This window comes from Hyla sarda, chromosome 12, assembly GCF_029499605.1.
Source record: "Hyla sarda isolate aHylSar1 chromosome 12, aHylSar1.hap1, whole genome shotgun sequence".
Lineage (NCBI taxonomy): Eukaryota > Metazoa > Chordata > Amphibia > Anura > Hylidae > Hyla > Hyla sarda.
In genome coordinates this window covers 48008900-48033525 of record NC_079200.1, presented here as the reverse complement: position 1 = coordinate 48033525, position 24626 = coordinate 48008900, and the positions used below count along the sequence as shown (strand labels likewise).

General features: G+C 44.7%; 1 protein-coding gene across 3 annotated transcripts in view; it reads right to left on the bottom strand.

The window, feature by feature from the left end:
• Window positions 1-24626, bottom strand: part of CRHR1 (corticotropin releasing hormone receptor 1) — a 212027-nt gene that overhangs the window by 73022 nt on the left and 114379 nt on the right. For 2 of the 3 annotated variants that reach the window (XM_056547987.1, XM_056547988.1), the window contains 2 exons: window positions 20273-20354; window positions 7899-8018 (listed from right to left, as the gene is read on the bottom strand). In XM_056547987.1, coding sequence (XP_056403962.1) covers window positions 7899-8018; window positions 20273-20354 — 202 coding nt within the window. The remainder of the gene's footprint in view (window positions 1-7898; window positions 8019-20272; window positions 20355-24626) is intronic. The other variant, XM_056547989.1, reaches the window with a different exon arrangement.

The window sequence follows — 24626 nt, the reverse complement described above, 5'->3', positions numbered from 1 at the left end:
TGTGACTGAGTATTTTGTAGTTTGTTATTATGACTTGACGTCCCAGCACGTAGATAGGCAGGAACCATCTTTGTGGTTGTGGATCTGTCAGTTAGGGTGGATACGCAATAGGAAGAGACAGGGGCTTTGGGTGATTGCAGGACTTCACCTTCTCCCTGCCTATACGTGACAGGGACTGATGTAAGTAATGACAATCTATATACTTTGGCACTATGTAAATTAATAAAATAATATTCATGCAATGAAACTTCTTTAAGATGACCATCCAAAATAACAGTGAAAAACAGTTATCTGTGGCAATCCGGTCTATGGGACAACACTGGCACTAAGGCCCATCTGTACCTTCTATAGCTATGCCACTTAATTAAACTTTCTACCCACACTGCCAAGCAATGCTCAAATTCAATATACTGTGAAAAAAAATTACACAACCATACAATACCTGTGTAACAGTTCAATACATCAAAAACTGCAACAAGGAAGTGTACAAACAATACTGTTATCCATCCGTCCAGGACCTGGGATGGCTTTTATAACATCCCTGTCTCCTACAGACTGTAGCCGAGCTCTTATGCTCTGCACTGCAAGGTAAGTGATACAGCCAGCATCCAAAGATCATGTCATGGTTTGCTGCCTTTAAAGGAGAATTCCAGAATTCCAGGATTTTTTTCTTCAGTCTTTGAGCCTATGATACCAGTAGTGTGTAAATTGATTCTATTACCTCCATGTGCTACGTTGTCCCATTTTAATGCACAGGGCCCACACCTGTAGTGCTGTGTGCAAGTCTTTTTTTTACTTTACTGTTGTCTCTAAACCTTTCCCAGCATCCCATGCAGCCAGAGACAATTTGTCATAAGTCACATTATCTCTGGGTGGTGTTGTTATGCTGCAGTGGATGGGTAGATAGCAGGGTGAAAGGAATTTACTGAAACAATGCTATCCACCCACTGCAGCATAGCTACACCCCCTGGAGACCATGTGACTTATGATATGTTGTCCCTGGTCACATAGAAAGCTGGAAAAGGTCATAGACAACAGTAAAATAAAGACTTGCACTACAGCACTTCCGGGTGTGGGTCATGTGCATAAGAAGGGGACAAAGCATGCATGGAGGTAATAGAAGCAAATTACACAGTGTTATAACTTGGCATCATGGGCTCAAAGGCTAAAATCCTTCCTGGAATACCCCTTTAAAGGCAGCTGAGCATGACATCCCTATTTTCCTGCCAGACTTTGCCTGGTTATTATTATTAAAGGGGTACTCCCCTGGCCAGCCTGCCGGCTGCATTCAAAACATTTAGTTCTGAACACTGTGCGCTCTGCGGGGGTCGGCCAGGCCCCCTTGTGATGTCAGGCCACGCCCCCTCAATGCAGGTCTATGGAAGGAGGCGTGACGGCCGTCTTACTACCCTGGTTCCTCTGTTGCATGCGTGTTCCTGAACCCTGCATGTTGATTACACTTTTTGCCTTTTCTCTCAATTTTGGCAATCCAGACTATTGTGGACATCACAAACCTGAGGGTTCACTGCAGTTCGGTCCACACTTCTGTTAGGGGATTTGAGAGGTAAAGTGTGCATAATTCTTTAGACCCTTTGTCCGATCTAGTCAGTGCTATTGGATTATGTTACTACCGTTAATACAGGTTTGTAACAAATACCACTGTACAATACTCATGTCCTCTCAGGGGCCGTTATCTTGGCATGAGATCTATTGCAATGTGTGCACTTGCACAGGAAGGGAAGGAACAACAACAGTTCTCAGCATCAGACTGTGACATTTCTTCAGTCCTCTTTCTGTCTTTACTATGGGAATACATATGATGGTTTCTGGTTCAGACAGTGCACATGGAGTTCACATCCCAGGGTATATTTTCATTCATACATTATTCACCAGACCCTTTAGTTCATTAGCTGCAATAAGATTAGCACATGCAACAGTTTAGCTGCATAGATTCTACAGCCATAGTCACCACCAATCTCTGTGACAGCTGGAGTCTGCTGGCAGCTTCGCTTTTTCGTTCCCGTAGGTTACATTTAAAAAGCCTTCACTACATTGTCACATTTATTTACTGTAAACTGTATCTCCAAAAAAGTATCACCAAAAATGTAAACTTGACAATGCTACTGAATCCTGTTGTCTTTCCATTGTTCTCAGGAATTTGTTCTTGGTCTCTTATGAAGTGCAAATGACTTTTTACTGTCAGCCATATTGTTCCCATAAGGCTAATATCTTTGTTTACCAGCCATGTTCAGGCCTACAAAGAAATATTTCCATTACATAGTGGTGGGTTATTGCTATGATTTGACCCCCTTCTATCCTAAGGATAAGGAAGATATAACGCTTGTGTCACAGCTTTTCCCCACTAAGTGGTACCCCCAACCATGTGCTATTTACAGTGTTGCATTACAGCACCATTAAAGGGAATAGGGTCGGCTGCAGCTTTATACACAGTCAGTGGCTGGGAAAACGACTGTGCAGGAAAACATTTAAAGGGTTAATCCCCCACTAGACATCTTATCCCCTATCCAAAGGATAGGGGATAAGATGTCTGATAGTTGGGGTCCCGCTGCTGGGGACCCCTGCAATCTCCCTGCTGCACCTGACATTTGTTCAGGTGCAGCGCCGGTGGCTCGTGATTTCATGGCCACACCCCCTCAATGCAGGTCTATGGGAAGGAGTGTCACGCCCCATCCCATAGACTTGCATTGAGGGGACACGGCCATGACGTCATAAGCGGGGCATGACTGTGACGTCACAAGCCTCCAGCCTGCATAGCCAGTCATCTGGTTCAAAGCTAAGTTCGCTCCGTGCACCGGATGTCTGGGGTGCCGGAGCCGAGATTGCGGCAGGAACCCTGTGATCATACTTCTTATCCCCTATGCTTTGGAAAGGGGACTCAGTGCTAAACCAGAGCTGCATCCTTTTTATTCTTAGAATTGGTGAGGGTCCTGATCACATGATCTGATTTATAAAAGACATCTCTACAGAAACATTCCTTATTACATCTTTATTTGAGACTCTACAAGACCACTTACAGCATGCCATAAATAGGAATCCATATGCTGATACATTTACATGGTGGATAACCCATAACTTTCCTGCTGTTGTAAGATCCAGCACATCACAACAAGCTCTAAACCAGCAGTTCAATACGCACTAATGCTTCTATAAACAGTTAAAGTTTATTTATCATTTTAACAAACTAAATAGTGATATGACAGCATTTTGTATTATTCGTTCCAGGTGGTGAGACCAACACCGATCGCTAGAATGGGTGGGGAATTCTTCTAGGGCATAAGCACTCAGCTGTACACATTGTGCACCTTTACCCCCACTCTGCGCACATGAGGTAAACAAATGATTGACATTGTTAGACCAGGTTCCCATTGGTCCAGTGATCCTGAGCCATTCTGGATGGGGACAACAGATGAAACAACTTGGATCTGTTGCACCTGGCCATTATAACCACAACTATACCTCATCATCCATAGGTACAGCATTGTCCCCTATTTCAACCATTGGTTGATGAGGTATAGTTGCAGTTATAATTGTGGTTACAGTAGATCATACTGTAAAACACTGCATGTAGCATTTTGTGATCTGACACAATCACACCAGAGGTGTCAAATCAATGGACCTATATATTAGAATCCTTAAAGGGATTATCCACCATAAGATGATTCTAGTACTTGCCTGCCAGACAGTAATCGACATGCTATGTTGTGAGATTACCATAACGCTGTGGCTATCTTTTTGTGAAATGGCTATTTCCAGTCGGAAATCCCTCCATCAAACAACAAATGCCATAATTCCCTGTTTGTAAATGTGAAGTCACTTTTCTCACTCCCAAACATCAGCCCCCCCCCCCCCCCCCATACCCATTGAACCACAGGTGTGCTGCCTTCTATGCTTTGCTTTGAACAAAAGACCAGTGTTTTCTAACCAGGGCACCTTCAGCTGTTGCAAGACTACAATTCACTACAGAATGATCCAACCAGCAGTCGCTCCACCCATTAGAGCCGACAGGCCCCATATCATCATCTGACTAGTGATGTAAAATCTCGGGCTGCACTGCAACCTTTGAAAACCTGAGACGACAATCATTTTGTATGCTGTTAAAAATAAACATTGTGGCAAAGGGCTCAGAAGAATTGCGAGACCAGCCATCACACACAGGTACAGACACTATATTAAGAACTACACTAACATTACAGCCCCTGTAGTATAGTCAAATAAAAAATCCTGGAATACCCTTTAACTTACCAGTGAACAACCTGCCAGGTAGACATACTGGCTTATGTAGTTTAAAGATACTCCTATATCCATTATTAACTATTATCATCCCATCTATTATCATCTGACTTTTAGGTTGTTATACTTCCCTGAGGCTAGGTTTTCACACAGATTTTTGAGCCAAAGTAAGATGTGGATACAGTAAGAAAGAGAATTATAAAACCTTCCATTATATTTCTTATTCCTTTTTGAATACACTTATGGCTTAAAAATTGCAGTGTCCGCATTCCAAAAAATACCAGAAAAAAATATTTGTGGAATCCTAGCCTTAAAGTGTACCTGTCAGATCCCACAAAAATAAATAATATGTTTATGTTACTCGTTTCCTAATCCTGACCATGTACATCTAATTTTTATGCCTCTATCACCTATATTTATTATAAAAATCCCTCTTTTCATTAGCTCACAGTGTTAGAAATCCTCTTAGGGGAAGGAGGTGGGTGGTGATTGGTGTGTCTGCTCATGCCTTGTCCATGAATCGTCTCTTGTCAATGACTTATGGACATGCCTGATGAAGCTGTAGTCCTGGTTAGTGTCCCAGTAGTGTCCTAGTGGTGGGATTTCCAGGAGAAGTTTTCTTCATTAAATATTAAAAAAATTTTAAACAACCATATTACAAAAGGTCATTAATATTCATCAGTAACAACATATAAAATGTTTTTAGATCTAACAGGGCCCATTTAAAGGTGATATACATTTTTTTTTTACCTAACCCAGGACAGGTAATAACATCTGTGACCACCTCAATCATTAGAGCAAGGGTCCTGAGCCCCTCCTTACTAAATTGAGTTTGAATTGAGTTTGATTGATGTCATGTATGCGCCTTCCCCTCCATTCATTTCTATGGGGCTGATGGAGACAGCTTGTAACTATCCTTGTCTGTTTTCAGTCAGCTCCATAGACACCAAAGGGAGTTTAGGATTACATGCCTTACCACCACTCTATTTTAAACTCCTCTGGAAGGTGGCCCATTGGGCCCCCTGTTCTAGAGATCAGTGGAGGTTCCAGCAGTAAAGCCCCCCGAGATCTAGTGTTGGGCGCGAATATTCGCAATGCTGTTTTACCACGCAATATTGCGCATGCGCATGCAAATTTTATGGGGAATGCACATGCACAGGCAAATTTTATGGCGCATAGTAAAAAAAAGGCCGCAAATATTGCGCATTTTCCAAATATATGACGAATATTCGTCCATATATTCGCAAAATATTGCAAATTCGAATATGGCCTATGCCACACAACACTACCGAGATCACCTATGTGGTGGAATAACTCTCTTTTATTGACATTTGGTAGTTGTAATTGTATAGAACTGCAAAGCAACTGCAGCTGATTTCCAGATATAGAATGACTTCTGGTTGAAAAGAGGTGAAGACCTTGGGTTTCTATGATCTCATCATCTTCTCTGCTGTTTGTTAAAATACAAATTCATTAGATGAATGAGTCAGTTCCAGAGTCCATGATCTTAAACACAACTGCAAATCTCAATACCACTGGCCGAAAGCCCAGCATTCATAAGACACAACCACAGAGTCAAATTTATTAAAGCATTGATAGGACCACCACAATTCTTTTTTTTTTTTTTAATTGCCTTAGTATAAAATAAAAAAACTTGACATCTAAAAGTTAGATGTCATAAGATATTGCACTGTAAATAACTTTGTAAATGAATACTGGCAAAATATACGTGACTTAAAGGGGAACTCTGGTGGAAGCAAGTGGAAAACAAATGCTTTCAAATCAACTGGTGCCAGAAAGTTAAACAGATTTGTAAATTACTTCTATTTAAATATCTTAATCCTTCCAGTACTTATCAGCTGCTGTATACTACAGGGAAAATTGTGTAGTTCTTTTCAGTCTGACAACAGTGCTCTCTGCTGACACCTCTGTCTGTGTCAGGAACTGTCCAGATTAGAAGCAAATCCCCATAGAAAACCTCTCATGTTCTGGACAGTTCCTGACAAGGACATAGGTGTCAGCAGAGAGCACTGGAAAGAAGTTTACAAATTTCTCTGTAGTATACAGCAGCTGATAAGTGCTGAAAGGGTAAAGATTTTAAAATGGAAGTACTTTACAAATCTGTTTAACTTTGTGGCACCTGTTGATTTGAAAACATTTTTTTCCACCAGGGTTCCCCTTTAAGGCTTCTTTCACACTACAAAATTACTCCGTTCTAAAGATCCGTACCAAGTTCTGTCTGAAAATCACCTGTAAAACGGCAGTTACAAAATCCTAAACGGCCATTAGAAAATCCCATTATAATCTATGGGATTTTTATAATAGCCGTTTTAACCCGTTATAGTCCGTTATTAATAATGGCCATTATTTTGTGACGGAAGATAGTAACAGGAGAAATAGTGCATGCACCATTTCTCCCGTTACTATTTTCAGTCACAAAATAATGTCCGTTATTAATAATGGATTTGCCGTTTTCAGCTGATTTTCAAACGGAACTTCGTACGGATCTTTAAAACTGACTCATTTTGTAGTGTGAAACAAGCCTAAGAAGTAACTGGATGGCACAACATAATCCCAGCAGACCCTGTGTTGATCAGAGGACTTTCACTAATAGGACAAGTGCTGCTGACAACCTTAGAGAGAGTCCAGCGGAGGTGCTAGGAAGTAATAAAAGACAGACTTCAATAGCTAGTAGCAGTAACAGCAGCAATGCGCATCCTGCACTCACCGCTAAGTATTGGACTCAACGCTCCGACATGGAGATCACCGGAGGACCAGGCTTCAGGAGATACGTGGGCGCGCCCACGTATCTCCTGAAGCCTGGTCCTCCGGTGATCTCCATGTCGGAGCGTCGAGTCCAATACTTAGCGGTGAGTGCAGGATGTTGATAGTCGCTGTTACTGCTGGTAAATACTGGAACATGTATAATCCTGCACTGGGTCCCAGTTCCTATTATTTTCTTCTCTGCATCCTATAGCGAGGGGTGTAGTGCAAGTGGTGCTGAGATTGTAGTCCTAGTTGCCCAAGGAATGGTGGGATGGTATCAAAAGCCAGTCTGCCACATAAGATAACACTAATAATGTTTTATAAATGCCAAATGATAGGTGGAGGGCCCAGTTACAGATTTTGACCACATGCTTAAGGTTCCTACCTTGCCCAGATAAAAAGTGCTTGTGGCAAATGGGTTTGGAAGGGAAGAAAAACAAAATGCTCACCCCTCCAGTTACTCCCAATCCTGCGCCTGTTGTTGCATGTGATCACTGAGGCCGGCAATGGGCCCAGAGTACAGTGACATCAGAGGTGCTCTCCTGCCTGGGACTCGGAAGCAGAGACTTGGAGCAACCGGAGGGGTGAGTATAAGTATTTTTTATTCACCCATCCCAGAAAACCCATTTATGGTGTTGGGATCCCTATATGATGAAGCTGGCCTTTCTATAGGTTCAGTGTCTGAAAACCATGGCCGTCTGAAATTGCTGGTCGGATCACTGCGGATTTCCAGAAATGAATGGGTGACCATTTAAGAAGCAGCTGAGACCAGGCCAGCGCAAGCTATTACTGTCATACTTTAGAACCTATTGTTTGCGCCTTAAAATAATATTCCTCTCCCCCCCCCCCCCCATTTTTTTCCATTTTATTTTTGAAATTACCTGTTGTATTGTATTGCACGCCTTGGAAATATTCAGGGCAGGGTCTGGCCACCAATTGTCCAGCTGGCGTGCGCGGCCAGCATGTTCCGATCATATCAATAGATACATTGCAGGCAAGACCTGTAAAGGAACAAAGAAAGTAACAATTCCATGTCAATACGGATTCAGTCCATTTTGCAGTCCTGAAATTATTTGTAGAAAGTGCACAAGAGAACAATGGCAGGAAAAAGACATTTAGCACGCAATGGCAGTAGTAATTGCAGGATGTCATCCTTACGACAGAATTCTAAAGTAGATACAGTACAATCAGTTTGCCATAAGAAAATCGGTAAAAGCAGTGCACAATGGTAATATTTTCTTCAGTGTTACACTAACAGTAGCCATAGACGGATATTTTTTGCTAGATTTATCCACATTTGGTATAATCCATATAAGTTATTTTAACTATAGCAACTGCTTTAGGGCCTTTGATATATATAAAGGAGGTCACTCTGGTCTAGGATTTATTTATTTTAGGACTTTTGGGAATCATGATGTTATCAGCCTCACTTTGTAGGTTTCAGGGGCAAAATGACAGCAGTAGCAGAGGCTAAGACCAATCATTTTAGGAAATGAGGGTTGGGGGGGGGGGGCAGTAATGTTGATAGAAATTGATGTCTAGGGCACATGCTCCAGGACACTCTTGTACTCTTGTAAGCTGCGGCCTGCTAAAAACTTTATTAAAGGGGTACTCCCGTGGAAAACATTTTTATTTTTTTTTTAAATCAACTGGTGCCAGAAAGTTAAACAGATTTGCAAATTACTTCTATTAAAAAAATCTTAATCCTTCCAGTACTTTTTAGGGGCTGTATACTAAAGAGAAATCCAAAAAAGAAATGCATTTCCTCTGATGTCATGACCACAGTGCTCTCTGCTGACCTCTGCTGTCCATTTTAGGAACTGTCCAGAGCAGCATATGTTTGCTATGGGGATTTTTTCCTGCTCGGGACATTTCCTAAAATGGACAGCAGAGGTCAGCATCAGAGGAAATGCATTTCTTTTTTGGATTTCTCTTTAGTATACAGACCCTAAAAAGTACTGGAAGGATTAAGATTTTTTTAATAGAAGTGATTTACAAATCTGTTTAACTTTCTGGCACCAGTTGATAAAAAAAAAAATAAAAATTAAAGTTTTCCACTGTAGTGCCCCTTTAAGGGGAAGGGGGGACCGACCTACCAACTAAATTGGGAGGGTCAGGCTACCTACTACTATGTTATATTCAATGAGGGTTTACCTATCAACTATATCTGTGTCAACATCTCTGGATACTATTGGGGAGATTTATGCACATGAAATGTTGCATGTCCACCTAAACACCTTTCTGTGTGACTAGTCTGTTGTTTACACGTGTTTATTGTTTTTTGCCTACGTGCCCCAAATTAATAATGGACGTGCAACTTTTTAACTAAATGCCCTTTTTTAACATGCTCATTTTGTTGTGAGTAAGGTGATGGCAAATAGGTAACAAAAGGAAATTATAATAACAGAGGGTCAACAGAACAACATGCTGGTGGGCAGAGGGCTGGTAAACTCCACAGAGATTATAATAGAATTGGCATCCTGAGAGATGTCCTACCCAAAGAGAAAAGCACCTGAGAGACTTAAAATGTACCTGTCAGATCCCAGATCCCCCCCAAAAAAAAAAAAGTACCTAATCATGTACATGTTATTTTTATACATCTATCACTTATAGTTCAGAAAAAAATAGCATATCACAGGTGCTCAATGTCTTTTTCATTTTCCCTGAGAGAGAAGGCATGTCTCTTTCTTGCCTGCACTGTGATGACTCCTTCCCTCCCTCACTCTACTGACTCACTGCTCTCGAGAGCAAGCCTGGAAGCCCTGCTCTGTAACCCTTTCCTCTCTGGTTTTATGCTGTATACACACACACACACACACACACACAATGATTATTGGAGATTGCCTGTTTTTTTATGCAAAAATTTTATACATGTTTCTATGTCATTCATGTGTATTATTTTTTACCAGTCCGGTAATGCTGGGACTTGTAGTTTTGAAATAGTTGTATCCAAATAATGTTTGGATAACTCTTTTTTGCAGCAGTGTTGCCTTTAGCTGTGTGCCTACAGCTTTTGCAAAACTACAACTCCCAGCATGCCCAGACTTCCTTTGACTGTTCAGGCATGGTTGGAGTTTTGCAACAGCTGGAGGCATATGTTTGGTAAACCTCTGTGTTACAGCATAGTTGCCTTGTCAATCAGCCATCTCATGTCCATGACCCTTGGACACCCCCCATGCTGCTGTGAGACTCATCAATGTCCCGAAAGGTATGGGGACCCCTAGTGGTCGGATTTTCAAAGGCAGTTTTTTCTAATAAAATTAGATTATTTTATTTTTTATTTTTTAAAGAAGTATATCAGAAAAACTACTGTTTTGCAAAGCTTTACAACATACAAAAAGTTTTTATATCTGACAGTGCTCATTTAAAAGAAACAAGACAACAACAGAACACACACAAGCACACCCACTCACACATCCCTGTACTTCCACCCCCACCCCCAAATCTGGACACTGTTCAGAATTTTTGTGAATTATGCAGAGAAGGACTAGTACAATATGAAAAGAGAAAAGCAAAGGCGCTCCCTGTGGAGTATCGCTAGAACCATAGGCTGGAGGGGTAAATCTTTTTTTACCAATACGGGTTGGGTACCCGCATACACAACAATGATGAGCATCTAATAGGAGATAAGATCCCGTCTGCAGCCCTCCTGAGATATATTAACGGATAGAGCAAGACTTCAAAGGTTTAGGATTCACAGCACTGACCATGATACAAGACCGCGGGACATGGAGTATTCCACTGACTGGTTTATTAAAAACATTGCAATTTGTTTCGCTGCACATGTGCAGCTTCATAAAGCATGGCAGGAAGGGGAAACACCCAAGGTTATATACCCTAGAAGTATTAACCCTTCACAGGCATAATACAGTTCTCACATATAAACATGATATACAAATAACTGTTATTTGTATGTAATGATTATATGTGAGAATTGTATTGTGACTATGAAGGGTTAACACTTCTAGGGTATATAACCTTGGGTGTTTTCCCTACCTGCCATGCCTGATGAAGCAGCGCATGTGCAGCGAAATACGTTGCATTGTTGTTAATAAACCAGTCAGTGGAATACTCCATGTCCTGCGGTCTTGTATCCTGGTCAGCGCTGTGAATCCGGAACCTTTGAAGTCTTGCTCGATCCGTTAATACATCTCAGGATTGTTCAACATGCATCAAGGCCACCGAGGCAAGCCATGGGTTCTAGATATTATCAAATTTGGCAGAAAAACTTCATAACATATGTAACGTTTTATACAAAAGGACATGTCATCCATGTCCACCCTCCCTGTCACCCATGTCCAGCCTCCTGTCACCCATGTCCACCCTCCTGTCACCCATGTCCACCCTCCTGTCACCCATGTCCACCCTCCTGTCATCCACGTCCACCCCCTGTCATCCACGTCCACCCTTCTGTCATCCACGTCCACCCCCTGTCATCCACGTCCACCCCCCTGTCATCCATGTCCACCCACCTGTCATCCATGTCCACCCACCCTGTCACCCATGTCCACCCTCCTGTCATCTATGTCCCCCATGTCCACCCCCTGTCACCCATGTCCACCTTCCTTTCATCCCTGTCACCCATGTCCACCCCCCCTGTCACCCATGTCCAACCTCCTGTCATCCATGTCCGCCTTTTCCACCACCCTGTCCATCCCTGTCACCCATGTTCACCCCCCGTCAACCCCGTAGTCTACCCCATCACCCGAGTCCACCCCTCTCTGTCACTCCTGTCCACCCCTCTTTTACCCCCTTGTCACCCTTGTCCACCCCTCTGACCCCCTGTCTCCCATGTCCACCCTCCTCACATCCATGTCCACTCCACATCCAACCCCTGTCACCCCTGTCCATCCCTGTTACCCATGTTCACCCTCCATTGTCCACCCTTCTGACCACATCCTTGTCACTCATGTCCACCCCTATTTACCTCTCTGCCCCTTTGTCACCCCTTTCCACCCCTCTGTTACCACCTTGTCAGTCTGTCCATGCCTCTGTGCCCCCTATGCCCCCCTGTCACCCATGTTCACTCTTCTATACCCATCTGTCAGCCATGTGCACCTCTATACACCCCTCTGTCACCTGTGTACACCTCCATACACCTCTCTGTCACCAATGTACACCCCTGTCACCCATGTACACTCATCTATCACCCATGTACACTCCTCTACACCCCTCTTTCACCCATGTACACCCTTCTGTCACACATGTACACCCCTCTGCCACCCATCTGTCACCCATCTACACCTCTCTGTCACCCATGTACACCCATCTATCACCCATGTACACTCCTCTTCAGCCCTCTGTCACCCATGTACACCCATCTTTCACCCATGTACACTCCTCTACACCCCTCTGTCACCCATGTACACCCATCTGTCACCCATGTACACTCCTCTACACCCTTCTGTTACCCATGTCCACCCATCTATCACCCATTTACACTCCTCTACACCCCTCTGTCACCCATATACTCCCATCTATCACCCATGTACACTCCTCTACACCCCTCTGTCACCCATGTACACCCATCTATCACCCATGTACACTCCTCTACACCCTTCTGTCACCCATGTACACTCCTCTACACCCCTGTCACTCATGTAAACTCCTCTACACCACTCTGTCACCCATGTACACCCATCTACACCACTCTGTCAACCATGTACACCCATCTATCACCCATGTACACTCCTCTTAAGCCCTCTGTCACCCATGTACACCCCTGTCACCCATGTACACCCATCTATCACCCATGTACACTCCTCTACACCCCTCTGTCACCCATGTACACCCCTCTGCCACCCATCTGACACCCACGTACACTCCTCTACACCCCTGTCACCCATGTAAACTCCTCTACACCACTCTGTCACCCATCTACACCCATCTACACCCCTCTGTCACCAATATACACCCATCTATCACCCATGTACACTCCTCTTCAGCCCTCTCTCACCCATATACACCCATCTTTCACCCATGTACACTCCTCTACACCCTTCTGTTACCCATGTACACACATCTATCACCCATTTACTCTCCTCTACACCCCTCTGTCACCCATATATGCCCATCTATCACCCATGTACACTCCTCTACACCCCTCTGTTACCCATGTACACCCATCTATCACCCATGTACACTCCTCTACACCCTTCTGTCACCCATGTACACCCCTCTGCCACCCATCTGTCAACCATTTACACTTCTCTACACCCCTGTCACCCATGTAAACTCCTCTACACCCCTCTGTCACCCACGAACACCCCTCTTTGTACACCCATCTATCACCCATGTACACTCCTCTTCAGCCCCCTGTCACCCATGTACACCTCTGTCACCCATGTACACTCCTCTGCACCCTTCTGTCACCCATGTACACCCCTCTGCCACCCATCTGTCACCCATGTACACTCCTCTACACCCCTGTCACCCATGTAAACTCCTCTACACCCCTCTGTCACCCACGAACACCTCTCTACACCTCTCTGTCACCCATGTACACCCATCTATCACCCATGTACACTCCTCTTCAGCCCTCTGTCACCCATGCACACCCCTGTCACCCATGTACACTCCTCTACACCCCTCTGTCACCCATGTACACCCATCTGTCACCCATGTACACTCCTCTACACCCCTCTGTCACCCATATACGGCCATCTATCACCCATGTACACTCCTCTACACACCTCTGTCACCCATGTACACCCCTGTCACCCATGCCCACTCCTCTACACCCCTCTGTCACCCATGTACACCCATCTATCACCCATGTACACTCCTCTACAAACCTCTGTCACCCATGTACACCCATCTATCACCCATGTACACTCCTCTACTCCCCTGTCACCCATGTACACCCCTGTCACCCATGTACACTCCTCTACACCCTTCTGTTACCCATGTACACCCATCTATCACCCATTTACACTCCTCTACACCCCTCTGTCACCCATATACGCCCATCTATCACCCATGTACTCTCCTCTACACCCTTCTGTCACCCATGTACACCCCTCTGTCACCCATGTACACTCCTCTACACCCCTGTCACCAATGTAAACTCCTCTACACCACTTTGTCACCCATGTTCACCCATGTTCACCCCTCTGTCACCCATGTACACCCTGTCACCCATGAACACTCCTCTACACCCCTCTGTCACGCATATACACCCATTTGTCACCAATGTACACTCCTCTACACCCTTCTATTTCCCATGTACACCCATCTATCACCCATTTACATTCCTCTACACCCCTCTGTCACCCATATACGCTCATCTATCACCCATGTACACTCTTCTACACACCTCTGTCAACCATATACACCCATATATCACCCATGTACACTCCTCTACACCCCCCTGTAACCCATGTACCCCCCTGTCACCCATGTACACTCCTCTACACCCCTGTCACCCATGTAAACTCCTCTACACCACTTTGTCACCCATGTACACCCATCTGTCACCAATGTACACTCCTCTACACCCTTCTGTTACCCATGTACACCCATCTGTCACCAATGTACACTCCTCTACACCCTTCTGTTACCCATGTACACCCATCTATCACCCATGTACGCTCCTCTACACCCCTCTGTCACCCATGTACACCCCTGTCACCCATGTACACTCCTCTACACCCCTCTGTCACCCATGTTGACCCATCTATCACCCATGTACACTCCTCTACACACCTCTGTCACCCATGTACACCTATCTATCACCCATGTACACTCCTCTACACCCCTGTCACCCCTGTACACCCCTTTCACCCATGTACACTCCTCTACACCCCTCTGTCACCCATGTACACCCCTGTCACCCATGTACACTCCTCTACACCCCTCTGTCACCCATGTACACCCATCTATCACCCATTTACACTCCTCTACACCCCTGTCACCCATATACACCCATCTATCACCCATGTACACTCCTCTACACCCATCTCTCACCCATGTACACTCCTCTACACCCTTCTGTCACCCATGTACACCCATCTGTCACCCATTTACACTCCTTTACACCCCTCTGTCACCCATGTACACTCCTCAACACCCCTCTCTCACCCATGTACACCCATCTATCACCCATGTACACTCCTCTACACACCTCTGTCAACCATATACACCCATCTACCACCCATGTACACTCCTCTACACCCCTCTATCACCCATGTACACCTCTGTCACCCATGTACACTCCTCTACACCCTTCTGTTACCCATGTACACCCATCTGTCACCAATGTACACTCCTCTACACCCTTCTGTTACCCATGTACACCCATCTATCACCCATGTACACTCCTCTACACCCCTCTGTCACCCATGTACACCCCTGTCACCCATGTACACTCCTCTACACCCCTCTGTCACCCATGTTGACCCATCTATCACCCATGTACACTCCTCTACACACCTCTGTCACCCATGTACACCTATCTATCACCCATGTACACTCCTCTACACCCCTGTCACCCCTGTACACCCCTTTCACCCATGTACACTCCTCTACACCCCTCTGTCACCCATGTACACCCCTGTCACCCATGTACACTCCTCTACACCCCTCTGTCACCCATGTACACCCATCTATCACCCATTTACACTCCTCTACACCCCTGTCACCCATATACACCCATCTATCACCCATGAACACTCCTCTACACCCATCTCTCACCCATGTACACTCCTCTACACCCTTCTGTCACCCATGTACACCCATCTGTCACCCATTTACACTCCTTTACACCCCTCTGTCACCCATGTACACTCCTCAACACCCCTCTCTCACCCATGTACACCCATCTATCACCCATGTACACTCCTCTACACACCTCTGTCAACCATATACACCCATCTACCACCCATGTACACTCCTCTACACCCCTCTATCACCCATGTACACCTCTGTCACCCATGTACACTCCTCTACACCCCTCTGTCACCCATGTACATCCATCTATCACCCATGTTCACTCCTCTACAAACCTCTGTCACCCATGTACACTCCTCTACACCCATCTGTCACCCATGTACACTCCTTTACACCCCTCTGTCACCCATGTACACTCCTCTACACCCCTCTCTCACCCATGTACACCCATCTATCACCCATGTACACTCCTCTACACACCCCTGTCAACCATATACACCCATCTATCACCCATGTACACTCCTCTACACCCCTCTGTCACCCATGTACACCCGTCACCCATGTACACTCCTCTACACCCCTCTGTCACCCATATATGCCCATCTATCACCCATGTACACTCCTCTACACCCATCTCTCACCCATGTACACTCCTCTACACCCTTCTGTCACCCATGTACACCCATCTGTCACCTATGTACACTCCTCTACACCCCTCTGTCACCCATGTACACCCCTGTCACCCATGTACACTCCTCCACACCCCTCTGTCACCCATGTACACCCATCTATCACCCATGTACACTCCTCTACACACCTCTGTCACCCATGTACACCCATCTGTCACCCATGTACACCCATCTGTCACCTATTTACACTCCTCTACACCCCTCTGTCACCCATGTACACCCCTGTCACCCATCTACACTCCTCCACACCCCTCTGTCACCCATGTACACCCATCTATCACCCATGTACACTCCTCTACACACCTCTGTCACCCATGTACACCCATCTATCACCCATTTACACTCCTTTACACCCCTGTCACCCATGTACACTCCTCTACACCCACCTGTCACCCATGTACACTCCTCTACACCCCTCTGTCACCCATGTACACTCCTCTACACCCCTCTGTCCCCCATGTACACTCCTCTACACCCCTCTGTCTCCCATGTACACTCCACTACACCCCTCTGTCACCCATGTACACCCCTGTCACCCATGTACACTCCTCTACACCCCTCTGTCACCCATGTAAAAAAAATCTGTGGAGCCTAATAGATTTGTTTTGCAGGTTTAACGGTAAAGAATTGTGGCTGAAAGAAATTGTCATAATGGCCCAGACTAGATGGAGAAGAGAAGGGAACGATGCTGATTAGAGAAGACGTCATCTGTGAGTTGCTGTATAAAGGAGCACTGTAATCTACATACCTACAGATATAGAGATAATGCTTTGTGGTTTTTCCTTTTTTTTTTTTTTTTTGCTTGTCGAACTCTGAGGGGTGCCCCGACCCAAAAAAGGTTAGGAAACACTGAAGTAGAATGTAAAAGCTCATATATAAAGGTCAGCAGCTTAGATAGATCCGGAGATCACAAGAGATCCTTCAATTTGGAATACCTCAGTAGGACAGAAAGAGAGCCAAATTGAGAATAGAGAACATGCCCAAGAGAATGTATTTTTAGGCAGGACAGACAAATACTGGGGGGAAACAAAGGAGTGAAATGACCTGCATGGTGAAGCAGCAAAATGGTTCAGATGAGTGTTGTGTTATAACAAGACACACGTTGAGAGCGAGGGTCCAAAGTGTTTATAAGCAGTCCTCCAAGCTCGTGCAACTGATTCTAAGGGGGGAAAGAGGCCACATGCTAGATTTTAATGTGTACAATAAATGGGGTAGGTGCCCTGTACAAAGAAATAGCTGCATTCCTCATATAAACATTTAGGCAGCATACACCAGCTGTTTGAAGAAAAGATAATAGCAAAAATTGGGATCAGCCAATCCCTCTTGGTCCTTTGACACCTGCTGTGTTAGCATATTTTATCTTGGAGGTTTACCCTGTTAATATTTCCAAGTAGAGACAGGTGAGAAACAAGGTTAAGCTGTCTGTATTGGGAAAAGTTGCCAGTCACTTCAGCATACTTAAAGGGGTGCTCCAGTGGAATATATATATATATATATATATATATATATATATATACACATATATATGTATGTGTATATATGTATATATATATATATATATATATATATATATATATATATATACATATATATATATATACTTTTACATATAAAGTGGTTCCATATAGTCAAACAGATTTGTAAATTACTTCTATTACAAATCTTAATCTTTCCAGTACTTATCAGATGCTGTATACTAGAGGAAGTTCAGTTGTTCTTTGCAGTCTGACCACATTACTGTGCAGTCTGACCACACTACTGCACCTCTGTCTGCCTCAGGAACAAATCCCCATAGCAAACCTCTCCTGCTCCAGACAGTTCTTGACATGGACAGAGGTGTCAGCAGGGAGCACTGTGGTCAGACAGAAAAGAACTACACAACTTCCTCTGTAGTATACAGCAGCTGATAAGTACTGGGAGGATTAAGATTTTTTAATAGAAGTAATTTACCAATCTGTTGAACTTTCTGGCACTAGTTGATTTGAAAAAATAGTTTTCTACCGGCGTACCCCTTTAATTTTACTAACAGGTAGTACCCCCTAAGTGTTAAAAAGGAGATCTCAAGTTCCCAACTAGAAGTAAAAAATCTCTGACTTGACCCAATTCACACAGAGAACACATTTCCATACCATGTCTAAGAGGGAAGCCAGAGAGGGACCCGTTTCCTCCAGATAAACCAGTGTGTTTTCAACATACAGGGAAACTTTTGTATTCCACATATTGATTCAGAGTGAAGTATGGCACTGGCAAATGGTTTGATAGCTAAGGTGAACATGGGACAACCCTGTCTAGTGTGCCACCATAAAGGAAAGGAAGACAAAACATCTAAATTGGATTTCACCATAGCTGTTGGATAATCATATAGTAGCCTCAGGAAAGAAATTTAGGACCAAAGTTCAAATACTTCATTACCTGCCAGAGCCCATTCTATAGAGTTTACAGAGGACACAAAAAGAGCCAGGGCTATACTATCATCTCTATGGGCAGCATCTCTATTGAGAAACAGCCTACTGAGGTTGATAGCAGTCACTCTGCAGGGCATAAAGAAAGTTTTATCTGAGTAAATAAAGTAGAGAATATATTATAAGGTCAGAGTTAAGAAGGGGTATACAGTAGGATGGTAGGAATCAGGAGTGCTGGGATCCCTCCCTGGCCTCTGCAGGATCCAAGTAGGAGACTCTTCCTTCAAAAGTGGCAGGAAGCCCACATTCTGTGCCTCTATACTGAAACTTAAGAGGAGCCAGTTCCTTAGTATAATGTAATGTAGGGAGATAATGTGGGAAAAAGCCGGTACAATGGAGGCGCTGCTCAAGTGGTGAAATTACAGGAATACTCAGGCGGTGCAGGATAACGAAATTTTATTGAAAGTATTAGGACAACGCGTTTCGGCTTCTTACCTAGGAGTCCGATGCCGGTGGGAGAGCTGCAGCTCATCTAACATAAGGGCTGCACAGGTCCCAGTGCGGCTTTTCTAAGGTCGGTATATCACTGTTGGTGTGGTAGAGGGTGCACATCAGTGAATATACTTTCTCATGGAGCGCCCCCTGCATCTTTTTTCTCTCCCCTCGTATCTTAGTATAATGTACTGTGCCCCAACACCAGGAAGAAGACCGGTGCCAGTACTTGATTCATCACATTGCCGCTAGGCCAATCACTGACCTAGGTGGGACATCGCACCAAGAACTGCAGCAGGACAATGGAGGCACCGGAGAAGCAGCGGGAGGTAAGTGGATGTTTACATTTCATACTGAGCAGAATGGGAAAGTTGCAGAAAAAAACTGTAAGCTCTTGTGAGCAGGACCCGCACTCTTCTTGTTTGAACAATTAGCATGTCATTTTCTAGTATCTGATTGTCTATATACCCTCTAAATTGCATTTTTTATAATTTTAATATTATAATATATCTTTCTGTAACCACCAAACATAAGAGCCTATCACTAGGAAAGTTGTTATTATGAGTTCTGCATTCAAGAGTCTGTGTCATTCTTGCTGTATCATATCCTCCAGAAAGGTGGTCACCAGTCCCAAGTGACCAAACCCTCAGGGGTACCCTGCAATATCACACTCTTCCTGTTCCCCCTTTTTAAAAATAAAATAGAGAAGATATGCATTTACTGTGAATGCAGTATTTGTATATCTCATTATGTAATGGGCTTCTGTTCACTATGCTTAACACATAAATCACATTGTTAAATGTGTTAGACTCTTATAAACAGCATAAAAGCAAACTGGCACCCTGCGCGGCAGCTTTGTAATCTATTACCTAAATCCAGCTTAGATCCTTCGACTGTGTTGATGTAAAAAAAAAAAAAAAAAAAAAAAAAAAAAAAAACATACCCTCTATCGGGACCCCAGACGTGAATCATCTCAATTCTCTTACTGCACATTTTATGACTCACCTGTAAAGTTTGAACTATTGTGGAGATTTTCACACTGGTCCTGAAGAGAGGTTAGAGCAAGACTAACCCCTGCTGTGATGACCTTCAAAAGAAGACAGAGCAGATATACTATATTAATATCTAGCGGCTCAATAGTGTAACCATACAGTACAAGACACAAAGACACATTCAGTTCCTGAAATCCTTTTATTGTGAAGCTACAAGTTTTAACAAGCCATGCTAGGATTTCTGCTTCCATTATAATGAGAGAACTAGGATTGCCAATGTTAGAGGCATATGCCGAAGCTCCTGGTGTCCAATGCCAAATCTGTTAACATGCCCATAACCCACCATGTACCATTTATAACAGTGGTGTGATAGAGCAGATTTTGGGCCTCTCAAACACCAGGGCCTAGGTGCCACTGCTGTTTCTAGCATAAAAAATACCCTTTTCATCACCTATGTGTCGCCCTTGGTGCTGCTACTAATCTGTACTACTGGTGGACAGAATTAGTCTTCTCCTCCCTCTAGCAGCTGATAATATGGTCCTTTTAAATTCCCTGGCAGAAAGAGCCTTCTTCACTTCTTCACTGACAAACATGGTAGAAAGCTATTTCTGTTGGCTTCCCTGTACTGACCAGAGGATCACTATGCAAATACCTAGTTGTGAGGAGTGTGATTGAGGAGGCGTGTCCTCCAGTGGTCAGCTCATTACGTTAATGGAGAAAGTAACCAAGCATGTGTGTCCCCCAGCGCTCAACTCATCAGCTGGATGGGGAGAGTAACTAAGCATGTGTGTCCCCCAGCGCTCAACTCATCAGCTGGAAGGGGAGAGTAACTGAGCATGTGTGTCCCCCAGCTCTCAACTCATCGGCTGGATGGGAAGAGTAACTGAGCATGTGTGTGTCGTGTCCCGATACAGAACGTGGTTCTGTACAGTTCCTAAAGTCCCCTCAGGTAGAGTCCCTCAAGTCCACAGGGCTCTCCTGCAGGATCCCCTAGATCATTATTATGATTTCTATTGTACATTAATTCTGTATGTTTATTTCAGTATGTTTATTGTACAATGAATATTAACTATGTACAAAGGTTATTAGGATGTTTAAACTGTATAGGACCTTCCTAAGGTCATGTGATATGCTCAGGGCCGACGTTAGAGCGGGGCAAACCAGGCAATTGCCTAGTGCCCCCATTCCCCAGGGGGTCCCCTGCCGGCTGCTCAGTAGGGGGGGGGACTGTTTTAAAGTGGCCGCAGAGTTGGCTTCTTGTTAAAGATAAGCAGCCCGGACCCCGTGCCCGCAGGGGGCCCCCATCACATTCGGGACATCCCTGTGTCCCGAAAGATCTTTTCAGGACACAAGGATGCCCCGTTTACCTTTCAGTGGCCCCGCGATAACTTTAAAAACCCTGGGGCTCCTCGGAGGAAGCGCACGCAGGGACATCATTGATGTCCCGTGCGTGTGCCCATAGCAACAGCACAGCGGAGCAGTGAGGAGCACGCGCGGGTGTGGTAAGTGACCTGCGGTCATGTTCAGTGTTCCGACCGCCGCTCCCGGGATCTACTGCTATGGCCCACAGGAGCGGTGGTCGGAATACTCAAGCGGGGCAGTAAACAGACATACAGCCTACAACCATACACTGTATATGGCTGAAGGCTGTATGTCTGTGGGGGAACATACTGCACCTAATGTGGGGGAACTATACTGCACCTAATGTGTGGGAACTACACTGCACCTAATGTGGGGGAACTACTGTATACTGCACTTAATGTGGGGGAACTACTGTATACTGCACCTAATGTGGGGGAACTACTGCATACTGCACCTAATGTGGGGGAACTACTGTATACTGCACCTAATGTGGGGGAACTACTGTATACTGCACCAAATGTGGGGGAACTACTGTATACTGCACCTAATGTTTGGGAACTACTGTATACTGCACCTAATGTGGGGGGGCTACTGTATAATGAACCTAATGTGGGGGGACTACTGTATACTGCACCTAATGTGGGGAACTACTGTATACCGCACCTAATGTGGGGGGACTACTGTATACTGCACCTAATGTGGGGGACTATACTGCAACTAATGTGGGGGAACTATACTGCACCTAATGTGTAGAACTATACTACACCTAATGTGGAGAGCTATACTGCACCTAATGTGGGGGACTACTGTATACTGCACCTAATGTGGGAAACTATACTGCACCTAATGTGGGGGACTATACTGCACCTAATGTGGGGAACTATACTGCACCTAATGTGGGGAACTATACTGCAACTAATATGGGGGGAACTATACTGCCAACCTAATGTGGGGGAGCTATACTCTTTACCTAATGTGGGGGGAACTATACAAAAAATAAAATTGTACTATTCTGATCCCCATAACTCATATTTTTCTGTAAATGGGGATGTATGAGGGTCATTTTTTGTGCTGTGATTTGTAGTTTTTATCGGTACCATTTTTGTTTTGATGGGACTTTTCAATAGCTTTTTAGATATTTTTTATAGTATTTGAAGTGACCAAAAATTTTGAAATCTGGTTAGTGCACTACTAGGACTTTTGGGGCCCCTTTTTTGATTTTGCCTAGGGCCATGCTAAGCCTAAAACCGGCCCTGGATATGCTCATGTGATATGTGATCACCTGATACCCAGAGTTCCAGAGGCACAGGTAACCACAGGCACCAGCTACCAATGGGCTTTAGTCTAGCCCCCTGATATGTAAAGGGCTGTAGTCTCCACACTAGGTCTCTTCCTCTCTTCTACCTTCACCTCCTGGACAGTAAAGCAAGCACCAGTCCTGTATATGTTCAGTCCAGTACAGCTAGACCAACGCCTACAAGTCTGCAGCCACATCTAATCTGTATGTCTCATCTATGTCTACAAGTCAAGTCTCTACTGTCCCTACCAAAGTCCTAACAGTAGCACGGTGGCCTGCATTATTATTATTATTATCACTACTAGTCCAAGCAAGCCTGAGAGGTTCCCTGTGTCCTGGTCACCTCTGTGGAAATCTGTAAGAAATGTTATACTGCCTTTTTCAGTAAAGTTCAAGTGGGAGAGCATATAGCATGTAACTGAGCATGTGTGTCCTCCAGCACTTAACTTATTAGCTGGATAGAGAGAGTAACTGAACATGAGTGTCCTCCAGCACTTAGCTCGGTAGTATACATTGCTGTACACTTTAATTGGGTATTCCAGGCCCTCCTTGTCTCCAGGTTGGGTGTGGTATTACAACTTGGCTCCATTCACTTCAATGGAACTGAGCTGCAGAATAACACCCAACCTGGAGACAAGGAGGGAGAGGTCTTTGAAAGCAAAAAGGTCTGTTTTAGGATTCCTGGATAACCCCTTTAAACACTTGGTGATACTACATTGTGCAAGTAAATATTATAATGGTTCATAACAATTTTCTTAATGAGTTTTGCTGCTTGACAATAAGTGGCATAAATGCACAGAACTGCTGCCTGGGCTTTAAAAACGAGCACCTTACATTTACAGCACCATCTCTGTTCCTTCCTTGGCGGCCGCAGCATCTTCTATTTTTCAGACAAATGCACCATGTTGCCGTTCATCACTGAGTGATGCAGAGAGAAGGTCTGGTGTGAGCACCAGGCCAATCAGATCCTGCGCTCATGCCTCCCAAAGGAGAGATATTTAAACTTGATGGGGTTTTTACTTTGTGCCTTTCCTGTATTTCAATCATTGTTCTGATTTCCTGTGACCTGACCTTTGCCTGTACCCTAACCATTCTCCTGTCAGCTGACTTCCTACGGCACTGCTTTCTTGGTTTGACTCATTGCCTGTCCTGACTGGTTCCTGTTTACTGTTTGTCTGCTGATTCTGTACCATATGTGTTATTGACATGGACTGTTTAACCTTTTGGGGATGGAGGGCATCCAGGTACGCCCTCACACCCTCGCCAGGCGGTGATAGGACAGGGATGACTGCTGATATCTAGCAGTAGGCCTCCCGGGGCAATGACCCCCCCATGTCAATTCAGACCGGCGATTTGTGGCGATTCCATGCTAATCCGGTCACTAACCGGAAAATAATAATGATCAGAGCTGTCCTGTCCCCTATCCCCTGCCATTGGTTGGTCAGGCTGACCGACCAATGACAGTTGGGGGTTGAAGGTTTAAAGAGCAAGTGCGGCATGGGGGGGGGGTGAGCACTGGCTTACCAGAGTGGCGGCGGCATCGGAGCAGCTGCAGCGGCAGAGACATCGGGCGGCGGCAGGAAGAGTACGGCCGTAAAGTGCGGCGGTGGAGGAGGTTGCAGTGAAGATCGCTGGTAAGTAATCTTCACTGTGGCCTAAAAGTTGCAAAACTACAACTCCCAGCATGTACTGTCTGTCAGTGCATTCT